Source organism: Dromiciops gliroides, chromosome 3, assembly GCF_019393635.1.
Source record: "Dromiciops gliroides isolate mDroGli1 chromosome 3, mDroGli1.pri, whole genome shotgun sequence".
Lineage (NCBI taxonomy): Eukaryota > Metazoa > Chordata > Mammalia > Microbiotheria > Microbiotheriidae > Dromiciops > Dromiciops gliroides.
Window position 1 is genome coordinate 74,120,294 of NC_057863.1, and position 25,163 is coordinate 74,145,456.

The window sequence follows — 25,163 nt, forward strand, 5'->3', positions numbered from 1 at the left end:
AGAGCTATTCATTTCAAATAAGTGGCTTGACTTTTACCTATACTCCCTAGTTCTGGAGTCAGGAAGACCTGGGCTTGGATCTTACCTCATCGGAAACTTATTTTAAATGAGTCACTTAATCTCTCCCAGTCTCCATTTCCTCAATTGTAAAATGTGGACAATAATACTTGCTGGACCTGCCTCTCAGGGATGTTGTGAGGCTTAGATGAAATAATGGGCTTTGCAAACTTTAAAAAGCTATTTAGATATCTGCCCAATTGCTAAATCTTGTTTCTTTATCTATATGATCTCTCTAAACTCTCCCTTTCTCTGAACACTACTAATTATTATTATTTTTTTGCATAAATGATTAAAGTAGCTTCCTATTTGGACTTCCAACCTCAAACCTCATTCCTTTCTAATCCATTCTCCACACAGCCACCAAAGTAATTTCCCTAAAGTGCAGGTCTGACCATGTCATTCACCTACTTAATAAACTTCAGTGGCTTCTTATTCTTTCTGGAATCAAATATAAAATCTGTTTGGCACTTAAGGCTCTTTACCATCTTGTTCCAACCTACCTTTGTAGCCTTTTTACATATTACTCTACTCCATGAACCCCATGGTCCAGAAAAATTGGCATACTTGTTCTACAACAAGATGCTCCCTCACTCTTTCTTTGGCTCTTCCTCTTACTCCTTTTTGTTTGTTTGTGGGGCAAATGGGGGTTAAGTGACTTGCCCAGGGTCACACAGGTAGTAAGTGTCAAGTGTCTGAGGTGAGCTTTGAAATCAGCTCCTCCTGAATCCAGGGCCAGTGCTTTATCCACTGCAACACCTAGCTGCCCCAGCTCTTCCTCATAGCTGGAATGTGCCCCCTTCTCATTTACATCTCTTGGAAACAAGGACCACCTTATACCTAAAACCTTTGCTAATCTTCCTAGTTACTACTGCTCTTTTTGCTAAAATTATCCTGAATTCATTTTATGTATATTCTCTATATTGTTATGTGTACACATTCCCTTCCTGATTAAAATGTAAATTCTCTTTTGTCTTTGTATCTCCATCTTAACACAGTGCCTAGAATCTGATAGGTACCTAATAAATGCATGTTGATTAATTGATACAGTATAGTCCAGAGTCAATACTTATTATGTGCCCAATGTTGTGCCATTAATATAGATGTGGACAGGAGCTAGTAAAAATTCAGAAGAATGGCAGCAGGAAAGAATGGAAGCAAAGGGTTTGACAAATCATCAGACTGATAACCAGTCCTTTAATCACTGCTGATAACATAGAGGAATGATCCTTGGTATAAGAAAAGTCTTCTCTCCACCCTATTTACATAGGGTAGGAACTTTGAAAAATCTTGACTCTTGACCTGATAAATATTCCTCTCTAAAACAGTTTTGGGAAAAGGAGCAAATGTGCCCTATGAGAAATGAGCAAAGCTGAGTTATGAAACAAGTCACATGTGAAGCTCATGCTGCCACCAGCTCACCATCAACCAAATATATGAACTATTGAGGAAAATAAAAAGCACCAACTCTGGAAGTTGTCAAACTTCTGTGAGGATCTTATGAAGGAGAGGTGGTGTTGCCCAATGGGAAGAGCACTAGACTTGGAATCCAAAGACCTGGGTTTGAGTTTTGGCACTTATTAGCTAGCTCTGTATGTTTGAGTTGAAGAGACAATCTCTCTGAACCTCACTTCTCATCTGGAAAAAGAGGATAATGATACTTCTCAGCTCACATGATTTTATTTTTTGGCAGGGCAAAGAGGGTTAAGTGACTTGCCCAGGGTCACACAGCTAGTAATTGTCAAGGGCCTGAGTTTGGATTTGAACTCAGGTTCTCCTGAATCCAGGGCCAGTGCTCTATCCACTGCGCCACCTAGCTGCCCCCTCACATGACTGTTTTGATGAAACACCAGTTGTAGTAGGAAACTAAAGAACAACCCTTCCAAGTATATGATGCTAAAAGGATTGGACTGCTGTCTTGCCATACACAGCCATGCCCTCTTAAACCCAGAAGCAGCAGCAGTAGTGGCATCTTCAATGGGAGAAATAGTAATGTATATTGGGGAGTACATCCACAAATACATACTCATTACTGGCTAACTATGAAAGGGTTGGCCAAAGGAGCCCTTAAGAATAAAAATGAGTGGCTAATTTTGAAGTCTATAAAAGAAGCAATTCCATATCTTCACAAGGATTTCAAGAGTTAACTGAGACTCCATCCTATGGGAACTAGGCCAACTGATTTTCATTTAATTCAACAAGCATTTATTAAGAGTCTAGCATGTATGGGCAGCTAGGTGGCACAGTAGATAAAGCACTGGCCCTGGATTCAGGAGGAACTGAGTTCAAATCCAACCTCAGACCCTTGACAATTACTAGCTGTGTGACCCTGGGAAGGCACTTAGCCCTCATTGCCCTGCAAAAACAACAACAATGGCAACAAAACCCCAAAACAATAACAACAACAACAAAAGAGTCTACCATGTATCATGCACTAGGAGGTGAGGATGCAAAGATGAAAAAATGATAGCTCCTGACCTCAAAGAGATTCCATTTGACTGGGGGAAACCATATGTACACAAGTAAGCATATTATATGTCTATATGTATACACGCCCAAAGGAATTTTTTTTTGGCAGGGGGAGAGGGAATCACTAACAATTTGGCAGATCGGGAAAGGCCTTCTGTAGGAGTCAACATTTGAGCTGTTCTTTGAAGGGAACTAGTGTTTGATGAGGTGGTGGTGAGGAGAGGATTGTCCAAAGGCACAAAGTTGAGAGATGAAGTGTCCTGTTCAGGGAACAGCAACCAGGCCAGTTTGGCATGAATACAGAGTGCATGACTAAGACTAATGTGTGGTCAATCTGGAAAAATATGTTGGAGCCAGAGTTTTAAATGTCAGACACAAGAGTCTGTATTTTATCCCAGGGCAAAAAAGAACCTCAGAAGCTCCTGGATCAGGGAAGTGACATTATCAGACTAGCAACTGAAATTTGCAAATGGAAATTCTCAGTTAAAAATGTATTTAAGTCCTTTAAGAAAGCTTTGAACTACTGCTTTTCTTATGAATATATTTATTTCTCTGTGGTTTTTGAAAATAGAAGTGGCCCAACATAAAAATTAATCCCCAGTATTTAATTTTAATTAACATCATGTCCAAAGTATTAAACTATTAAAAGGTAACAGATCAAAATAGAGAAGCCTAAAAACGCTTGGTGATGACTCTTTTTTAAGAGTTGTGTCATTACTTTGATGGCTTTACTAAGGCAGGGGGGACTCAGTAACATGGACCCTAAGCTAAGAATGCTTATTTATGGTTCCTAATGGTACATCTGAGCTTTTGTTGTTGTTTTTTTGTTTTGTTTTTTTTGTTTTGTTTTTTGCAGGGCAATGAGGGTTAAATGACTTGCTCAGGGTCACAAGTGTCTGAGGCTGGATTTGAACTCAGGTCCTCCTGAATCCAAGGCCAGTGCTTTATCCACTGTGCCACCTAGCTGCCCCCTGACATCTGGGTTTTAGAGGGACACCAGTTAGAACATAATCTCAATTATTTTGAAGTGAAATAAAGGATGATGATATTCTTGAAATGAAGTAGGGACAACCTAATAAATGTCAAATCACATAGGAGAAAAACAAAACCTACTCTGCCATAAATACCCACCTACTATCAGTTCATGTTTCTTCAAGTCAAGTCAATAAGCATTTATTAAGCACCTACTACATTTTAAGCACAAAGAAAAGCAAAATATAGACTCTGTCCTCAAGTAACTCACAGTCCACAGACAACACCTAAAATAATGCATGAGCAGTGAAGCTTTCTTTTTCAGAAATCAACTTTGCCAGGTAAGTGTTCTTTGCTGTGTGAAACTTTCTAGGTTGTTTCCATTGGCTGTAATGAATCAATGAATAAGTGAAAAGGCATTTATCAAGTGCTTATTCTGTGCCAAACTCTGGAATCCTGAAAATCCTTTGGACCAATTCTATTGACCATTTGCTATATAACTTCTAGTCTTTTGATTCAACAAATTTATTTTTCATTGACTTCTTGTAAAGCTGTGCTCTGTCTTTATTTTCTCACAAACTCCCATCCAAAATATTCTAGTCCTGACTTTTATAAAAATCCTATTGGTTACCTCTACATGTATTGCAAAATTGCCATTTGGTATAAGTGGAAGGGCATGGTGTATAGGCATGGTGAGCTTGTCCTTTCAGTTAGTCAATCTATAAGCATTTATTAAGGACTATATTCCAGGCAGTGTACTAAGCATTTTCTTTTCCTCAACATCTTTAAATCCATAAACATTGCAGGAAACTTGTGTACTATGCTTCCCTCAAGAGATGACATGGCTGGGCAGAAAGTATAGAAGTTAGACTTAGGAGAGATCTGGGTTAAAATTTTTTCTCTAGAACTATCTACTCATATAAATATAGGTGATATTTCCTCATTTTTTGGATTCCTGATCTCCTCATTTAAAATAGATATAATACCTAATACTAATTCTACTAGTTGTGGAGATTCATTGAGGAAGGGTATACAAAATACTTTGTAAATCTTAAAGACCTATATTAATTTTAGTTATTGTTTCCAAAAGATATTGAATCACTGATCCTCAAATTAGTGTATATATTGGCTCTTATTTAATCATTGAATTTTAGAGTTGAAAGGACCTTACAGAGCATAGAGTCCAGTCCCCATTCCTGTCTTATAGACAAGGTACCTGAGACCCTGAGAAGTTAAGTGCTCAAGGTCACATACCTAATTACTGGGAGAATTGGGATTACAACCCACATTTCTCAGCTCTTGTGGTAGTACCCTTTCCATTTCTTTTTGTATCCCCAGAACTTAGCACAGTGCCTGGAAGATAGTAGATCCTTAATAAATGTTTATTTATTGATTGATTATGCTATATTGGCTCATTGATAATTTCTATTTCTCTGGCTGCTAGTATGTCTCTTCCCTCTTTTGTCAAAGCTTCTGAGAAATCTGCTTTTAATATTAAGGATCGAGGAACATAGGTCATAGATTTAGATCTGGAAGGGATCTTTGAGACCATCTAGTCTATCCCTCTCATTTTACATTTGAGAAAAACAAAAAGAAAAACCTAGAAAGATTAAATACCTTACCCAGGGTCACCCAAATGTAAAGTGAACTAGGTCCTCTCACTCCAAAGTCAGGGCCCTTGCCACTGAACACGCTTCCTCCTGAATCTAGATAAAAAGAAATCCCTGCTTGCTGCATCTTCCTCATCCCCCAATTTCTACATCTCTTCTAGCATTTGGATTTTATTTCAGCATTCAAAAACCATGTTTTGAGCACCTCCTATGTGCAAAGAGGAGGACTATAAACATGAATGAGACTATCCATGCTCACAGGCTAGAAACAGTGATATATGCAAACAACTATACTATTGAATAAACTGTGACTAAGGCACCAGAGACACATAGACTCATGAAAATTTAGAGGCATGAGAAATAGCTTCTGCCTGGGGAGCAACAGGAAATATTTCTTGGGAAAGGTGGCACTGAGCTTTGGCCTTGGAGTCTTGGTAGGATTTCAACAGGTGTTTGCAAGGGTAGAGGCATGTAAGGGGAAAAGAGAAGGATGTTTAGGCAATGATATGTAGTACTACTGGGCTGCAAAATAAACTATGTAAAGGCTAGTAGAGGGACATAAAGCTGAACAGTTAGGCTAGGGCTAGATTATGGAGGGTCTTGAATGACAAGTTAAGGAGTCTGAATTTTATTCAATAGGCAACAGGGAGTCATTGAAGGTTTATAGGCGGGAGAGTGATATGGTCAGGTCTGTGCATTAGGAAGATTAATATGGCAACCATTGGTGTGCAAGATGGATTAAAGGGGTGATGACTAGAGTCAGAGAGCTGAGTTAGGAGGCTATTGGAACTGTCAAGGTGAGAGATAATGAGATCCTGAACTAGAATGATGGCAATGAAGATGGAAGGGGTAGGGGGGTGGGGGAGATTGGAGAGGATGTAGGTAGAATTAACAAGATTGAAGACATTGGCAGAAGAGAAGAAATCCCCATCCTGTCCCATACATAAAACACCATACCAACCACTTCCAAATACCAATTTCACAATGCAGGCTAAAACATAGACAACATACAGTCATTCTTTTGGGGGTGGGTGGGAAGGAAGGGGGTGATTATATGTAGGGATTGAAAGAAAGTGACCAGACACTACTAAGGTTTTAAACCTGAGTGACTATGAACATAGCAGTGCAATTAATTGAAATGTGGGAGTTAAGAGGAAGGGTATGTTTTAGATCAGAAGAATGGTTCATTTTGGACATGTTAAAGTTGAAACATCCCAATAGGAGATCAAAGCAGACATGTAAGCCTGGTTAATAAGAAGCTGAGTAAATATTGAAATAACAAGTTATTCAGAACTTCATGATTTAACAAATATTTTACATACATCTTATGTAATTCTCATAGAGACCCTGTGAAACCAGCAGTGCAAGTAGCATCTCTAATTGACAGACTAAGAAATTTGTTCATGGAGGTTGAGTTAGTTCCTAATGCCCAACATTTTGTAGGGGTAGAGCCCGGTGTTGAATCTAGGTCTTCTGTTTCTAAAGCCATAACTCTTACCAACATATGACAATTGTTACATGTAAGATATTGCAGTTTTACAGATTTTGGGGGGAGGGAATACATCATTTAAGGATCAAGAGTAATGAGGCAGGGCAGTAAAACATGTCATTTTCTAAATATACCCAATAGAAGTCCAAACATTTCTAAGCCTAGGCCATCATCAGTGGACTTTGTGGATATAATAATTTGGTAAAACAAAGCCAGTGGACGCTATTCTTCTCATATCCCATCCCATTCCATCCCATTTCTTTCAAATACCTGAGTCAAAAATTGAGAGAAAAGTATGACTTTAACACAACACTGTGTGTGTGTGTGTGTGTGTGTAGCATATTTATTTATGCAACCACAAACCCAAGATATATGCAAAGGGAAGAGCAAGGGGAAAATATTAGGCATTATAAAACATTATAAATCTCACAACATTATAAATGGCATATAAATCTCTTTCCTTGACCTATAGTGGGGTGCAGCAACAAAAGTCAATGCACCTTGAGAAAAGCAACATCCTATTCAAAACATACTGCTGAGGCAAAACAAAGGCCTGTAAGAGGATGGATTGGGAGAGACAGTGTTCAGCCATGGACAAACTGTGGAAGCCAATGTAGAAAGTCACTTTTAAATGAAGACTGACTCTTGGCAGAAATGAAAATAGGAAAACTAGACACTGTTCCATTTACAATGACTGATAATGTGTGGCACCCAAATTTATCAAGAAAGACATAAGAATATAGGCAAATATTCAAAAGGACTAAGCTTTGGCAAAACATTCTGAAAATATCCCCACGCCATCTCCATTATGTATTTCCTTATAAATGAAGGTGAGGATAAGAGAGGTCATGACTGCATACATTTCATATTTCCAAAAATTATAAAAATAAAACTATAATTTATATTTAAATTTTTTTAATGTTATACTTTTAGTTTCCCCAGCCACACTTCAAAGAAAGATGACAGGATGTGCTAGACACTGACCTTTATCTTAATATGACATTACTAGAACACGGGAGAAGTTGGAGCTTTCAAAAAAGGTAGAGCCATTTATCAATTTTTCCAGGCTCCTATTAGTAAGTGGTAGGAAAAGATTCTTTATTAGAAGTTTAAAAAGCAGTGTATCATCCTCTTCATAAGGTGACACAGGCCAATTTTCATTTGACTGTTTGTGAAAATGGAAGATAAGTGGGTTTAGTTATTTATTTTTTGCAACATTGTAGGTAGAGATTTTCTTATGCTGGTGAATAATAATTGTATTTCAGGGATCTCCAGGGGACCAAAATAGAGAAAGAGGGTCAGAATTGAAAGAAGTATAGAGGATATAAGGGCTCCAGTACCATGCCTTGTAAATCATAGGAGTGGATGCCCTTTTGTACCCTTCTTCAAGTGCTTCTGAGATTTCTTGACATGAAGAAATTAACAAATGACAATAGAATATGACCCATTTCAAGGTGAACCCATTTGGAAGTCCAATAAAAGTATTCTTACAACATTGTCCATCATTCCATGGTGGCCTCAGTTACAATACAGGCAAACCCTCACATGATCTCATGCCTCCCTTACTTGCAGCAGCCTCCAACCTGTTCTAATATTCCTATCCCCATTTATTGCCCCCAATCTTCACTGAATCAGTCTGGAACAAAGCTTCTAGGATAATCTTATTCAAACATTCTCACCATGTCTCTTTCCTGATCAAAACCCACATTGGCTCCCTATTACTATTCTAGTCAAAGCTTAGCTTCTCAGCATATATGCCTTTATCTTCAGTAAAGTTTTCTGTTTTCTGACCCTTTCACCTGATCTTTCTCAATTTATTTATATCCTATTCCAACAGCCTTTCATATTGGCTAGGCTGATCATCTTACAGTTTTTCAGAATGTACTCATTTTCCCTGAACACTGTTTGTTCCTGTTCCTATGATTTTGCTCAAGCTGTTTACTCTTTGAAGTTCCATCCTCTTTTCTCTTCACCAATCTATTTCCACAATTTATTTAAGACCAAGACCAACCCACTTCTTTCCAAAAGTTTCCTCTGCTTACCATGATCCAAAGTTATTATGTTGATCACCTTCCTCCTCCTCTGCATTTTACCAGCACTTACATCAGTATTAAATTACAATCCTCTTATTTTTGGTCAGTTGTATCACATGTATACTTTTCCAATTCCTAATTCTATTACTGCTTCTGCAAAAGCTAAAGTTATGTCTTTTATTTATGATTGTAAGCTCCTTGAAGGCAAAGACCACATCTTTGTACCTCTCTTAGTGACTAGCACAGTGCATTTCACATTGATATCTTTTTTTGATTAATGTATTCTGTAGGATAATGCAACACATAATACAATGCTTCAGATGAAGTAGGTGTTCAATAAATACTTGCCGGATGAATAAATAGTATAAGATAATTCTATCATTATAACCTGTAAACCCTGAAGTGCCAAAATTCTTTTTTCCTCCAAAGCAGACTAACAGGGTTCTGATTAATTATATTCATAATACATGTGACAATTGGGAAACTATTTTCTACTGTTAAAAAAACCCTTCTAACCAATCTTATGGATTCTATGACAGAGAACAAAATTGTGAATAATCACTTAGAAACTTTGTTGTAATGATTGAAACTTTCAGATGATATTAAGAAATGTTAAGTGCTACAAAATTTCAAAATCCAGATTTGTATTAACCAGTAGTGGACCCTCAAGAGCCAGAGGCTTCTTCCATTTGAACAATTTTTATCATTAAGGAATTTAGTATGAAGTTTGAACATAGAGGAATTTAGAGTTGATTAAAAGACTGGAGAAGCCCATTGAGTCTTGAAGAAGACACATTTTGATTGTAGAATTGCTTGCAATGCAGTATTTTAGAGTAGACTAGCTTTGTAACTTTGAGCCTCCAAGATTATCCTTCTGGGCTTAATCATCTGTAAAATTAAGGATTTGGAAAATATGATCTTTAAAGTCTCTTCCAGTCATAAGATTAAGGGACTTTATTATATTAGATGTACAAATGGATTCTTTATTATTATTATTATTATTACCATTATTATTTTTAAAATAATAAACAATTTTATTTATAGTTTTGAGGTCCAAATTTTATCCCTTTTTCTCTCCCTCTCTTGCCCCCTCCCTGAGGTGGTATAAAAATGGCTTCTGGTTACTTATCCTATCCCCCTCTCTCAATCTTATAACAACTTCAATGACATGGAGGACTTTTTTTTCTTTTGCAGGGCAATGAAGGTTAAGTGACTTTCCCAGGGTCACACAGCTAGTAAGTGTCAAGTGTCTGAGGCCAGATTTGAATCCAGGTCCTCCTGAATCCAGGACTGGTGCTTTATCCACTGTGCTACCTAGCTGTCCCCTATAATATTGAGGACTTTTGACCTCCAAATCAACATCTGCTATTTCTTATTATGTTTTGTAGCACAATGTAGATGATAAAAATTAAGACTTGTAGTTAAAGAGATGAGTTCAAATCCTGCCTTAGACTTTGTGACTATGGGCACTTAATCACCCTGTGTCTTCAGTTTCTTATATGTAAAGTGAGAAGGTTGGATTCAAAAGCTTCTAAGGTCCATTCCATTTGAAATATATTATATTATGGATTAAATATCTCAGAAATATTGATTGTATGTGTTTTGGGCAGCAGTAAAATGAGGTTGAGGTGGTGTGTTCAAGGCCATATAATAATCCTGTGAAAATAGCTACTGTGAGGGTAGATGATAGACTGTAGAGGATGATGTGACCCTAAAATTATGCCTAAAATCACATTATGTTGTTAGTACTTGTACTTCATTCCCACAAATATAAAAAATGAGTATTTGATGGCCACACATGCTTATGTTTGTAAACATCTTAGTACTTAGGTAGTGGACAAGGAGAAAGACGTGATTAACTAGAGTTTAATAGCAACATATTAGAATTACTACCACTGAAATTATATTCTAATGGAGAAGAGACAAAGTTTTGGTGACATCTTACTTCTATTAAAACAATCATCATCATTATCATATCTTTTCTTGTTTTCAGAATGATGGTTTGCATATTTTATCCAACCAAGGGAATGGGATGGTCACAAAGCACTACACAAGTGACTAGATCATCAATCTGAACTCATACAATGGCTTGTGGAAAACAGAATTCATGCACTGGAATGAACTGAGTGTAATGAATGCATGGCCAATGCAGCAGCAACATGCCTTCTCCCCTCTTGCCTATGGACAAGGTAATTTTATTATCTGGGTGATGGCTTCAGGCATCATTTGATACTTGACATATTTTTCTTTAGCATAAAGGACAGAACATTCTTCCCTCCAGTATTGAAAGAAAAGCCCTGCAATAGCAAGCTAATTCTTTTCTAGGAACTGTCAAAGTTCTGAGAGTCTTGTAACAGAATTGATATGTTGAATGAAAGCTGGCCCTTTGGTAGCAAACCATCAGAATCTCAGCCACTCTTAAGCACACTGCCATTACATTTGTATAGGGCATCTTTTTGGTGCTCCAAGTTAAATATTTAAGTCTCAGACCTGACTTGTAGGATGTCCTAATTACAATTAGCCATGGGAGAAAAAACAGTTCAATGCAAGAAATGACAATGTTATTCTTTTTTTTTTCAGGGCAATGAGGGTTAAGTGACTTGCCCAGGGCCACACAGCTAGTGTCAAGTGTCTGAGGTTGGATTTAAACTCAGGTCCTCCCGAATCCAAGGCCAGTGCTTTGTCTGTTGTGCCACCAGCTGCCCCAGAAAATATTATTAATCTTTTACAATAAAGATTAAGAGTCAAGAAAACAATAGATTAATGGCATTTATCAAGAAAAAGGAAATTACAATCTGGATTTTAGGGGATTTCATGCCTGAAAAAGATACCCATACTCATGCCATTCTTTAGTAGGCAAGTGTACAAAAAATTTGGTGCACTTGCCAAGGACTAATACTTATATTTTAAAATAAATGAACTTTTGTTTTATTGATTCAAGATTGCCCATCTGTTTGTAGAACTTACCTTTATGCACTAACTATGGAGACTAAGCAGAAAGTAATTCATATATTGGCTGAGTAGTACAAAACTTTTTTTTTAGGTCTACACAGAATATTTTTGTTAGTGAGACAATTGGGGTTAAGTGACTTGCCCAGGGTCACACAGCTAGTAAGTGTTAATTGTCTGAGGCTGGATTTGAACTCAGGTCCTCCTGACTCTGAGCTGGTGCTCTATCCACTGTGCCACCTAGCTACCCCTACACAGAATATTTTTATATGAATTTAATAAAGATGTATTCTATAAGCAAGGTTCCTTCTTTCTTCACCAAATTGTTGTGTAAATATGCCTTAATACACATTTAAACCCTTTGTAGAAATAATTTGTCTGTTATCACATTCCAGCTATTAAATAAACCTATGTGAAACCTTTACAGATCAACAGATGGGTTGACTGTCACTTGGATCATAAATATCTGCATGCTAAATGGAATCACATTTCTTGATCTAATGGAGAATATTTTGACATAACAATCACTTTCATGTATCAATATGGAAAATAATTGGAGTGGCATGTTAGTATTGAATAAATATGGAGGGTAGCTCATACCTTAAATTCCTCCAAGATTTTGTAACTTTTCCCATGATATTCACAAAAGTTTTTCACTTCTTTGCACTCAGGACAGCATCCATTGTGTTCCACTTTAGTACATTTGGGGTGAATTTTAGGGCATTCTGGTTGGTCACAAACAGGTCCATCCAGAGCACAGACACATGGACAGTTGGAATGCCCTGGGAAAAAACGTTCTCCCAATTTGTATACAAAGCCGCTGTCATCCACACACCCTTTCCCTCGATAGTCATCAAAGATCAGATTGTCATTACTCGAGGCCTGGTCACCTTCATCAGCAGGGTAGTCTTCATGATTGATGGCAGCTGGGGTGACCAAACCAGAGATTACCAACAGAAGTATGCAGGCTTCATGAATAGGAAGAGCCATCCCCCTCCTCAAAGACTTCTGCATATGGTCCTAATATTAAATATACCCAGCTGCTTCCATGGGAATACCGGAGGGGTAGGCTGAAAACAAATATTTAAAGAGAATAATTTGACATATTAAAAGATAATATAGTTAATTAAGGCCATGTTCTCAACCTGTTTATTGGGATTGCTTATAATAGCTTTAAAATCCCAAATAAAAGGAGTTCAAGCAAGTATCTACTCTTCAGTTTGAGGTATAGAGAGTAAATGTTTGGCAATATATTAACTGAAATTGATCCCTTCAGGAATTATTTTACCCAGGAAATTTTAGTTCAGGTTTAGCACTTGGATTTCATATATTACTTTGAGTAAGATAGAGAGATTTGTTTCCTAAGCCATGAAGAGATGAAATGATTTGCTTCTGATTAGTTACAAGTAGTTCAAAAGAATTTCAATGCACAGTCTCTATTATCCTTAAATCTTGGCTCTTTCCTCTGATGGAATTCAGATATTAAATAACTCAGGCACTACTATTGAGACATTGGTGTGAGAAACCTAAATTGGAAAGTAATGGAGTAAAACTAATAGTTGAATTTAAGTTTTAATTGTGTTGGAGGTAGTAGAAAAGGCCACTGACCATCCTTTCTTTATGCTTACAAACAAGGCTTTACAGTATTCTGAGAACAGGTTTATAGCAATAGACATGTGTCTGGGTTGTAAAAAGCAATCAGCAGTGAAACTCACACCTCTATTCCACATAGGAAAGGGAAAGAAAAAGGGAAATCAGGGAAAACATGTCTTAAAAAGACTTGCTAAAATGCATTATGCATATTGCTGTCTATGCCTTTATCTCCTTCAGAAGCTAAGCTTCTAGAGGGCAGGGGATATACCTCACTGAACATTACACACAGTATCTAGAACATGATTTGCATTTAGTAAGTTTATGATTAAAAACTCAATGCAAATGGAAAGATCCAGTTAATCTTCTCTGAATATATGACTTTCCCCAAAAAGATGTAAAAATCTTGGGTTTTGGGTTATTTATACAGATGAGAACACAAACTGATTTTATTAAAGTTTTTGAAAACTACAATGAAATAATTCTCATCAAAATAAAAATGCCTTATCAAGTTAGTGATATTGACCTTTCAGACATAAGATAATATTGATATTAACTAGTGTCTGGAGTATTGAAGGTAGTATTGTTCATATCGAGTAACTCACAAAAAAGTCATAGGGACATAGGGAAAACCCTTCCCTCCATCAAGGAAGTAATAGACAAGGAAGAGACTCATGCTATAATGCATTTGCCAGTTTCATCGTATGTGCAGATGGTAGGAAGAATATAAACAATACATTCTTGGTCCCTTTATGTCATTCATGTTTGAGTTTACTTTCTAAATCATAACCAAAAATTATATCCCACTTCCATTCAGCTTAAAATGTGCAATGGATACTTAGAAGATAAAAAATTCTTTTTCATGAAACTTTTGAATAGGTATTATATCAAGTTATCCATTTTTAGTGAGGTATGCAGATTCTGGCAATAGTAAAATGGAAGGTAATATATTTACTCCCTCTTCCTGAAGGGGGAATGTTCTCTAATATTAGAATTCTTTGTGGATAATGATAAAGGAGGTGAATCTCCTTTAAAATATGTCAAAAATAATGAGTCATGACAGAACAAGAAGATGCAAACCTATAATCTTACTAGAGAGGCTTTAAGAGCTTATTGACAGAGCATTTTTCCCCTAAATGATTTATAGTGGTACCAAATATTATACAAGCCTTTGAAAAACATAAACCTATTTTACTAACTGTAGGATGAATTGACAGATCTACCATATATTTAGAAAGTTTAACTTTGAGAAAAAGGAGCTATTGTGCTTCCTTGTAGCATTCCTCTAGTATCTGTAGCAACATGAAAGATAAGCCATGTCAAATTCACACAGAATTCTGCTATAAAAAGACATAGACAAATCTGGTTTATTCATTTACAAGCTACAGGTAGGCAGCAATTTACCATACTATTGTCAATGGAAACTTAAATAGAAATGAGGGATACAATTCAGATTGATAATAAATTGTAAATATGCTTCTATCCATGAAATCTATTTTGTAAACCTTTATTTCTCAATGTAGGCATTCAAAACATAACAAAGTTCTAAGGCTGCCTAATAAAATAAAATAAAAAAACCACAGCAGTCATCTTGATAGCTTGGGTGCTCTATGACAGTTTAAGACTCCTTTTATTTAAATGAAAGAAACATTTATTCAAATAAAATGTTTATGTAAAGATTCGAATAAGTAAGCAAACACTGCTACACTGAGATCACGCCATAGCTGAACTTTGAAATAAACCACATCTGATAACAAATGACTGCATCTAATCCTTTGAGAAAACAAATATAACTCGTGCTAATAATATATACTTACCTAATCAGTATGGAGGTTAATGGTGGTGGTAGGGTCACAGGCCAATATGAACTAAAAGGTTAGATGTGTTTTAGTAAAGCAGTTCCTCTTTAATTACCCGAAGAATACATTTTTTTTCAGGGATGAGTTATAGGCAATCCCTTTTCTCTGCCTCCCATTTCAAAACACAGTAAAGAGGCAGTCTCCCGCCCTTCCAGAGAGAAACACAGCAGACACACATAAGAATTAAGCTTTGGACCAGTGTTCAGAATTCAAAGCAAGAAGCAATGCTGTCTCGTCGAAATCCAGACTCCCGTAGTAGAATCATGTTGAACTTAATTTTAGGATTTTCTCGGCTCCTTCTATGAAATTTCCTGATTGATTACGTTTCTTCCAAACACGAGATCCTTTGCACAGTGTTTGTAACGTCAGTAGAGAAAGGTGGTTTGGTTAGGCTTTCAATACCACAAACAGCAACAGTATGCTATAGCTTAAAGCCAGCTCTGCCTGAAATACCCTCCGCACCATCACAATATGCGGCTTCAGTCACCTCTTACAACAACAGAAAATGCTTACAGTGGACGTGAAGCAAAGGAGCAACTTTAGCTTGATTTCTGCATCACAGAAAGCGGTTTGCCCAGATTACCCGCTTTGGAGCTCATTCTACCGGCAGCCGGGATTTCTTCAGTACCACGGACAGCGCCAACAGCTGGATTCAGCGCGCCGCACCGCACAAGTACCAATCTCCAGCAGCTATCTCTTTTTAGCCAGCCTCCAGAAAAGACCAGAATAGAGCGTTTCTCTCTTTCTAGTCGCACTTTTTTTCTCCCCTATACCAGAGATAGATGCGCTATTAAGGGGAAAGGTTTCCTACATGTGCATGTTACGTATTTGCATCGAACCCCCCCAAATCCCCCGAAATCAATGTCATTATACATAATGCATTCTTGGACCGGCTGCAGAGATGTGTTCCACTCGGTAAGTTCCGGAAGTGCCTTGTATCTAGATTTAAGCCATCTGCAGTCCCTGATTATTATTAGGAGATGAGGCATGATCACTGCCAAGGCATCTTTGAAAATAAAACCTCACTGTTGGTATTTGAACCTCTGACTGCAGAAAGACTCCCAATGCTGCATTATTAAACTTCGGATCTTCCTCCACAGCCTGGATTTGGTGAAAAGTAGGAGAGTTCTTGTGGCGCTTGTTCAGTTACATTAAAAACCAATCTCTTGCAATTCATCTAGTCTGTCATTAGGCGTCATTGTAAAGCTATTTCTCCCCAACCCCTAAGCAAGGCAGCGTCTTCTCTAAATTCTTATTAAAATGGGGATGGGGGGGGCGGGGATAAGAGGAAACGACCCAGTCTCAAATAAATAAGCAGAAAGTTTTAATTTTTATTGGTGACAATATACACACTGGAGTGTATACGTTTCATGTTATCAGGCGAACCGCAAATATTACCTTCTAACATATTTAACTAGTCGTTTACTGGCTCGGAGCTCTAAAAGACATTCTCGGCATAAAAGTGAATGTCCTCTGCAGTGTGAGACGCTGATTTTCAGGACCACGTTCGAACAGTTCCATCAGATCCCCCCGAAAATAGGCTCTCTCCATCCTGAGAGAACACAACGCTGTGCGCTTCACTCTCGTGGCCCATCAGTTTGCGAATCTGACCTGATTTGAGATCTAGCAAATGGATAACCCCGTTGCCGCTTGCCTGAGCTAAAACTCGACCTGAAATAGAGAAAGAGAAAAAGCAAAGTTTCATTGGAACGGATATAGTTTGCAAGTAAGGGAACGTTGCTGTTGTTTCCAGGGCGATGCACCAAACTCTCCTTTTATGTTGCCAACTACCACTGCATGTGAAATGAGAACTGCTTTGTAGGAAATAATTTGAGTCCAGTATAATATAAATCAATAATTAGACTATTAGATTTGAATGATTAAATAAACCTAAGTATTTTTTACCTACTACCCACAGCAGAGGATTTTTGGAATTTTACTCAACAGATTTTTCAAACCATTTCATTAAGGTGGACTTTTTGAACAACCACTGAGCAGAACAATCTATTAAAGGATATGCACAAAATTCACAATATATATTGCATGTACAGAGAAGTTTTAGAGAGTTTTGGATTACAAGTTTAGTCAAAGAACAAGTTATTATTATTTAGATGTATTTTATTTCTTAAAAATTGTCGTTCTACTTTAATTTTGATTGCTTGTAAACATTGCATCTGGATCTTCATTTTTTTAAACTATGAGTAATCTTATGATTAAAAATAATGGTAATATTCATGAGCTTCAGTTTCATAAGAAAAACCAATAACTTCATCACAAAATTGTTTAATCCTCTCAACTAAATTTACAACTCATAGTATTCTCAAACTTATTACAGCAAGTTTTTCTTAAATATGAGTATTTTCCTGGAAGGAACCCCAAATCACCAGTGAAACTTGAATTAGTGTGGTCACCAAAAGTCAATAAAGCATTTAAACCATGGATTTTAAGATTAGAAACAGTGGAACATTCTTATTTAACCTCAGATTTTGCAGGAGTAAAAAAGAGATGAGGTTTTCTACTTGACAGCCTGATGTTCACTTGGGAATCATTGCCATCACTTCACTCTGATAGATTCCAATGATGTCTTCTTGTCAAAATTTGAACAGAAAATGACTTCAGGTGAAATAATGGGAAAAACAAATGCAATTTGTTCTTCTTGTAAATTTTTTATGCAAAATCATTTTAAAAACAAAAACATTTAAAAATCACAGGTTGTGCCTTAAGTGGTCATGGATATCTGTAAAGGAGGGACCACTGTGGAGGTATAGTTAACTATGATAAATATGACCTATTTGCAAACCTTTATAAATACTGGGCTACTTCATCTAGAACAAAGCCTGACACAGCAAAGATTCATAGGATGGATTAGGGTGTCCAAAGCAGCAGATGTGAATATTTATTATAAACTCTCCTCCAGTAAGTCTTTGCTGACAGAAGCATTACATATGGATTTCACTTTCAGCCAGACTATAGGCAATTGCTGTTGTGACTTTCCTAAAAGCCAAATAAGTAACTTATTTCTTGGATTCTTAACACAGCCACAGCTGGGGAAGAGGTAAGTGTTATTTCCAACCTTTTAAATCAAGGAAAACAAATCTAGAACTCCGAAAGACAGCAGGGTAGGTTTAGCTCAAAGCCATTATCTTCATGATGCAAAATTCATCAAATGAGCCCCTGAAATATTTTACTGGCTTAATTTATGAGACCTCTTGGGAACTTTTAAAAAGTTTGCTCAACAAAAATAGAGAAGATAAAAGAATTAGGGTGTGAGTTAGAACTAATTTAGAATAATCTGACACCACCCACACTGCCCCTAAATATCTGTGTTAATAAATATTTTAGTTATTGCGTGGATGCTGATATATTTATGTTAACTTTTGTTCACCTTCAGAAGATATTATGGGGGATCTCTGTGTTCCATGTTATTAAATGATTTTTACGAAAGCTTCATAAATGTGTCATTACCCCCCCCCCATAGTTTACATTGAAGTAATAGATGCCACACCATGGTTCCAATGCAAAACTTTTTCTATTAGAGTTGAAAGTAGTGTGGGCCAGGAGATTTTGGGGAACTATTCACTAGCCTTTATTAAGCACAACACTACTACTTAGCTGGTATATATGGATTCAAATATTGAAAAATTGATAGAAAAAGAAAACTAGATAGCATTTATCTCAATAAAATAATCAAATAACTAAGAGTGGATATCATTTCTGGGGAAGTGATATATTTGTAAATATACATATTCAAATGTTTCTGAATATATATGTTTGATGTTTATACATTCACATAAACACAACTCTGTCCATTTATTATCTTGGAAGGAACATGGCATTGATAGAACATGAGATTTGCTTTACAGAAACTGGGTTGAAATCTTCGCTTTGTTATTTACTGTCTTTGTGACTTTAAGCAAGTTGCTTAACTCCTGTTTGCTCAGTTCTAAGGTGGTTTCATCTCTTAGAGATAGAGCCAACAGAAACACTATGATTTTCACACAATGCACTGTATAAGGCCATTTCTAAGCCAAGTCTACACTGCTTTTGTTTTCCCTTTTCTTTAACAGAAAATGCTAATGTAAAAGGAGAGAACAGGAAGGCCACAAAATGGAAATTTTAAATGTTGCCTTGTTATTAGCATTTATGTAAAATTTTGCACTAATAATAGTGCTTATTGTGATGTAAATGTATCTCTTTATAAGATAGGAAATCCTATTTTATAAAGAGGGAATAAACAATTTCATTGCTGGTTAAAATATCTTTATTAAATTATTAAACAAAACAAAGTGTAAATAAAACAAGTCTCCTACAAAACACAATTATCACTGAAATATACTCTTGGAAATTATTTGCCTAGCAAATTGAATACTAGAGGAATAACAGAAGAAAGGAAAACACCAGAAGAAAACCACACAAATCAAAGGCACATGATGAAAAAAAAACCCATATGGAATTTACACACACACACACACACACACACACACACACACACACACACACATTACTATAGAAACATTTAAGTAGGGAACTAGTTAAATTGATTTATAAAACTATATTTTGATAAATTTGGCTACTTTCCTAATTCAAGTCAAAGAATATTTTTTTGAGCTTCTAATATGTACAAGGCAGTGGTAAACATTTAGCCAACAGATAGATTTAACACCTTTCATAGAATGGCTGGAGTATAAGTGGTCTGGTGACAGGAATGTGCTATCTTCTAAGTGTCATAACGTAAAGAATACTAGACTTGGAGTCAGAAGCCTGGCTACCTGCTAAATGAATGACCTTGGACAAGTCAGTTTACCTCTTTAGATCTTAGTTTCCTCACTTGTAATATTAAAAGAGTTGTCCTAGATGAGTTTTTTTAATAGGTCTTTTACAGTCAGACTGTAACTAGTAGTCTGTCATTCAGAAAGCTCCATAAACTCAGTTGTTGGGCCAAGCATCCTGGAAGTCACACTTATTTGTGGGGGAACAAGAGGAGAGAGAGAGTGCATGAGGGCCTTGGGGGATGGTTAAAAGACACCTGGAAACCACCTCTCGTTCACCATTCCATTCTAAGGAGGGCATGTTAAATCTGGAAAGTACCTTTAGGAATCATCTAGCACAACTTTTATTTTATAGAGGAGGAAACAAAAATCCCATAAAGGGGAAGTGACTTAATCCAGGTTACTGTAAGGGCTAAAATTCTAGCTATACTGTCTAAAATATCTAATGAGTGGTCGCCAACAAATTATAAGCTTTAGCAAGAGTTAGGCTTTTAAGCATTTATCAAGGAGAATAAGAATTTGGTAAAGAGAGAGAGAAAGGCCTAGATTCATATATCTATTAAAGGGAGAGAGCATTCCTAGCTCCACTCTCCACCAGAGTCCACATGAAAGAGAGAGAGAGTCTGAGCGCCAGTCTCTTCCTTCTTCCCACAAGCAAACGTCACTTCCTGATGCCAAAGATTCATGGTCTTGCCTTCAGAGACCTTCTCCTCATGGTGGAGCTTTCTTATAGTAAGTCTCCAGCAGGTGGCATCATTCTGATCATTACATTACAGAGGAATACCCCTTTAACACTTATTGAAACTGAATTTGAGCTGATATGAAGTAAAATGGCCTCACGAAAGTTTGAGGAAAAGGGCAAAACTCTGAATAAAAGGTCCTGGGAATGGAGCAGGCAGAGACAACCCCAGGAAGACACAGTCCTATAGGATGGGATCAGGAGCTGTATCTCTTTTCCTAGCCTTGCCCCACCTAATAGTCATCATAATCTTGCTGTGGTTATCTGGGACTCAGGATATTATCTCTGATTGGCTGGAATGTGTTTAAAGAGTTATGTGAAGGTCCACTACCAAGGGTACCAGAGTCAAACAGGAACTTACCAAGGAACCCATGTGTTTTGCCTGGGCCAAAGACTGGCTTATTTCTGTCTCTTTCCCAAACCCAGGTGGAGTTCAGCCTGATCAGAGTTCAGTCACTGTCAGTGTTCTGTCCCAATCACTTCTCTCTTAGGTTATAATTCCTTCCTTGTGTTCCTCCTTAGAGGAATGATGGAAGCCATTGGAACATTTTTGCCTTGGGCAAAGCTCCACTCTGGTTAGGGTTGAGCTTCCAGTTTTTAACATTTAAAAAGTCTGTTTATATGTATTTATATAAAACGGCTAGGAGAAATAGTAGTGATTAGTGTGGTAAAAATTATTTGTAGTAAAGATTAATATTGCAGTTTTTAGCTGACTCATTTGGGAGGAGCCACACCTGGCCCACCCTGAGGTTACGTATGCTACTGAGGTCAGAAGGAGAACTCTCCATAGGCAGTTTTTGAAGGACCTCCCCTTTTGCGGGAGGAAAGATTGAATGATCCCTGAAGGGAGGCGGAGGGTTCTTCCAGAACGTTAGGCTTCTTCCAGTACGAGGTCTCTCAGACTTCTCCCCTTGTGGTGGCGGTGTGAGTTCTCTGTCTCTGGCAGCTGTTTTACCCGGCAGGCGCGGGCAACTGTCCAGGCTTTGGTGAGTTAATTACGGAAAACCCTAAATTCCTTTGAACTAGCTTAATTGGAAACAGTCTGGGGATTGAATAGGTTAAGTTTAGAGTTAAGAGTATTTATCTATTTCTATTTTCCTATTTCCTTATCTTTGATTTTTATTAGTTTTACCTTTGTTGTTTAATTAATTCCCAAGTAATAAAATCTGATCCATTTGTGAACTAAAGCTTAAAGGCTCCTTTCTTATTGGCCTGGGAAAAATATCTAAAAAGGGCAGTTCAGAGGGGAGAGTGAACCTAAAAGGTCCCTTATTATTTCTGGGACCCCAATATTCTGGGGAGTCACCCAAAATAATGCTCCATATATCAAATTTTGGCCTCACAGTAGACTGTTCAGACTTGGAATTAGGAAGACCTGAGTTCTTTAGGTCTGTGTGACCTTGGGCAAGACATTTAACCTCTCCCTGCTCCCTTATCTGTAAAATGAAGATTCTAATGATGCCTGTCTCTCAGGGTTGTTGTAAAGATCAAATGAGATGATATATGTGAAACATTTTATAAACCTTAAAGTGATATATAAATGCTAGTTATTATAATGCTTAACATTCTACCATGAGCTATAGGGGAAAACTTCAATGGATTAACTGAATGTGATAGTAAACTCAGGTTTTCTTTAACTCTATGATAATTTAAAACCCCCTACATAACTTGTTCTTCTCTAAAAGTCTTTCAAATATCTCCTTTACTCTTCACTCAATCAACACTATTTTGTGCTGGCCAATGGGAATTAAACTAGAGGAACATATAATATTCTTCCCCCTATTTGCCATGTTGCCAACTCTTTATTGGCTAAGAATAGGAGTAAACTTTGGCTTAAACCACAGCTCTTTGAATGTGTTGCCATAAAATGAATCAACTTTTGGAATCTTAAAAATTGCAAGAAGACCCTAAAATTTTGCTTCCAGAATGAGTCTATAAATAATAAATTTCTAAAAATGATTATGTTTCTTTATTTTGTCCTTTTTTCACTACTTTGGAAAATGAATCAAGAATATCATTGCCAAAGCACTCTCAGTTGGGTTTGCAGAAACACCTTGAGAATTGGAAAATATTTAATAACTTGATTTTGTAGGAAAAAATAACCTTACATAAGTGACATACTATGATCCAATAATGAAGTGATCTAAAAAAACCCCTCAAGAATATTCATTTTAAAGATCTGAATTAGACTAGATAGTGACTTTATTCATTTTGGGCCCTGTTTAAGCTATTTATTTTAAGGTAGGCAATTTATGAATAAAATAGTAACAAAAATATCAAATGTAGTGTTTGGGAAGCTGATTACTCAAGAATTAGGGCTATATTCTTCCCTTCATATAGTTTTTCCTGTATACTTCATTAACATAATCTTACAGATACATACAAACACATAAACTTATTTCCTAAGGATGTTTTCCTTATGAAGGGGGAAAAAAAGGATAATAAAAAATAAGAAAATAAGATAAATGTCTATTAATTAAGGAGTCAAATGCTTAAGCCTTTTTATCTGTAGAATCCTTAACTTTGGCATCCCTAATAGCTTTGTCCTGAACTCAATGGTCCATAAACCATGTGCTCTCAATTCAGGGATAATTAACAATAGAAGTCTTTGATGAAACATATATTGCTCCTGATAACAAATTAATATTTTAATTGAGCATATTCTAAACATTTTTTTGGCTAAAATAACATAACTCAGGGAATCTTTGAATATGTAAATGTAAAAGGATACAATTTTGGCAATACCAGGTCTCTTTTTGTTTTTATTGCCAATTACATAAGTATGAAAACTATGCAAAATAATTTGAAGAAAGCACTATTCTAGAATAACACAGCATTTTCTTAATTTTCAAAAAATTATTTTGGGGCCATCTCTCACAGAATCATAGGATTTGTGAGTTGGAATAGACCTCAGTGGCCATAGAATTTAATTTGTACATGAAAGATATTTTTACTATAATACAATCTAGCAAGTAGTTTCTGCTTAAATCCCTCCAGGGAGAGGGAATGCACTATCTTTCAATGCAGACAATTCCACTCTTTAGACTAGTGGCTAGGCAGTTGTTTCTGACATTGAGCCTAAAGTTGCCTTTTTGCAACTGCCATTCATTACTCCTGGTTCTGTCGTCTGGGGCCAAATGAGGTAACAACAACAATCAATCAAACAAACAAACAACCAAACAGAAAATAGGCTTTATATAGCACTTTTAAGTTTGCAAATCAATCTCATTTGATCCTCATGACAATTCAATGATGTAGGTGATGATAATTAATAATAACAACAACAAAAACAATAATAATATCTTCATTTTACAGGCAAGGGAAATGAAGCACAAAACAGTTAAGTGGTTTGCTCAGAGTTACTTAGTAGGTGTCCGAGGTAGACTTTGATCTTAGGACTTCATGACTCCATGTTCAATGCTCTATACAATATACCATCTAGCTACCTAGTCCCTCCTTCAAATGATAATCCTTCAAATACTTGAACATAGCTGTCACATCCTTGAATCTTCTCCAATATAAAGATGCTTAGCTCCTTCAATAGGTCCTCTTATAACACGGACAATGCTTTTTCATTCATTCAGAGTTTCAAGGCCTTTTACCATCCTAGTTGTCTTCCTCTGAACATTCTCTATCTTAACAATATTTTTCTTAAACTATGTATGTTCCTTTGGAAGGGAGCAGAATTCTCCAGATGAGAGAGTCTGATGAACAAAGAGTACATTGGACATATTATTTACCTCTTCCTGGCACTGAAATTTCAGTTAATATAGCCCAATATTGTATTTACTTTTTTTTTTTTAGCTGCCACATTTCACTGTTGACTCAATGACACTTAGGTATTCTTCAGAAAAACTGCTATCTATTCATGCCTCCCTCATCTCACATTTGTGAATTTGTTTGTTTGTTTTTTTTTTTTATCAAGTGCAAGACTTTACATTGATCTCTGCTGAATGTATGCCTATTGTGTTAGATTCAGCCCAGTGCTTTAGCCTGTCAAGAATATTTGGGGAGCTATCCCTCCCAATTTTGTTCTATATGAAAATCTGATAGCATACCATCTATGTCATTATTCTAGTCATTTAACAGTTGTTCCTTGTAAATTTCCATCTACAACTAGGAGTTGTGATGAGTCAAATTAGAAACATGAGACAAATGGCAGATATGTGATAGTTTGTTTTTGATATGGGAAAGTGGTCTTGGGAGTCATGATAAAGATATAGATAGGTACCATATTGGCATTGGGGGTTCTAGTTGGTGAAGGCCAAAAGACAACTGCAAGAAATTTCTATTTATGTTGTAGAGTAAAGCCAGTCAAAACTTACAAGGAAATGACCTATGCTTTATGAATATTTAGATGAACAAGAAGGCACTATTGGCACCTCATCATTCTCTGACTACATAAGAAAGCTAATTAAGAACAATTCACCTAGCAGCAGTTGTGATTTTAAATTAAAGTCCTATCCCAGAGGATCAAAAGTTCCAGAGACTTCAGATTCTAAGGGATTGTTTGTATTATAATTATAACTTTTGTTTTTGTTATATAGGATTGGCAGTTATTTATTTTGGAGAACAGGTCACCAATTTGTGCCTAGAAGTTTTATTTCTTTTAAAACTTTATTACATT

The 25,163-nt window shown here is 36.5% G+C and overlaps 2 protein-coding genes across 2 annotated transcripts in view; both read right to left on the reverse strand.

Moving 5' to 3' along the window:
* Window positions 1-16,182, reverse strand: part of VWC2L (von Willebrand factor C domain containing 2 like) — a 181,202-nt gene extending 165,020 nt beyond the window's left edge. The window contains exons 1-2 of the mRNA XM_043991185.1: window positions 14,987-16,182; window positions 12,180-12,649 (exon numbers count right to left, since the gene is read on the reverse strand). Coding sequence (XP_043847120.1) covers window positions 12,180-12,593 — 414 coding nt within the window. The 5' untranslated portion in view covers window positions 12,594-12,649; window positions 14,987-16,182. The remainder of the gene's footprint in view (window positions 1-12,179; window positions 12,650-14,986) is intronic.
* Window positions 16,183-16,370: 188 nt separating this feature from the next.
* Window positions 16,371-25,163, reverse strand: part of SPAG16 (sperm associated antigen 16) — a 1,175,972-nt gene continuing 1,167,179 nt past the window's right edge. The window contains exon 16 of the mRNA XM_043996008.1: window positions 16,371-16,699. Coding sequence (XP_043851943.1) covers window positions 16,524-16,699 — 176 coding nt within the window. The 3' untranslated portion in view covers window positions 16,371-16,523. The remainder of the gene's footprint in view (window positions 16,700-25,163) is intronic.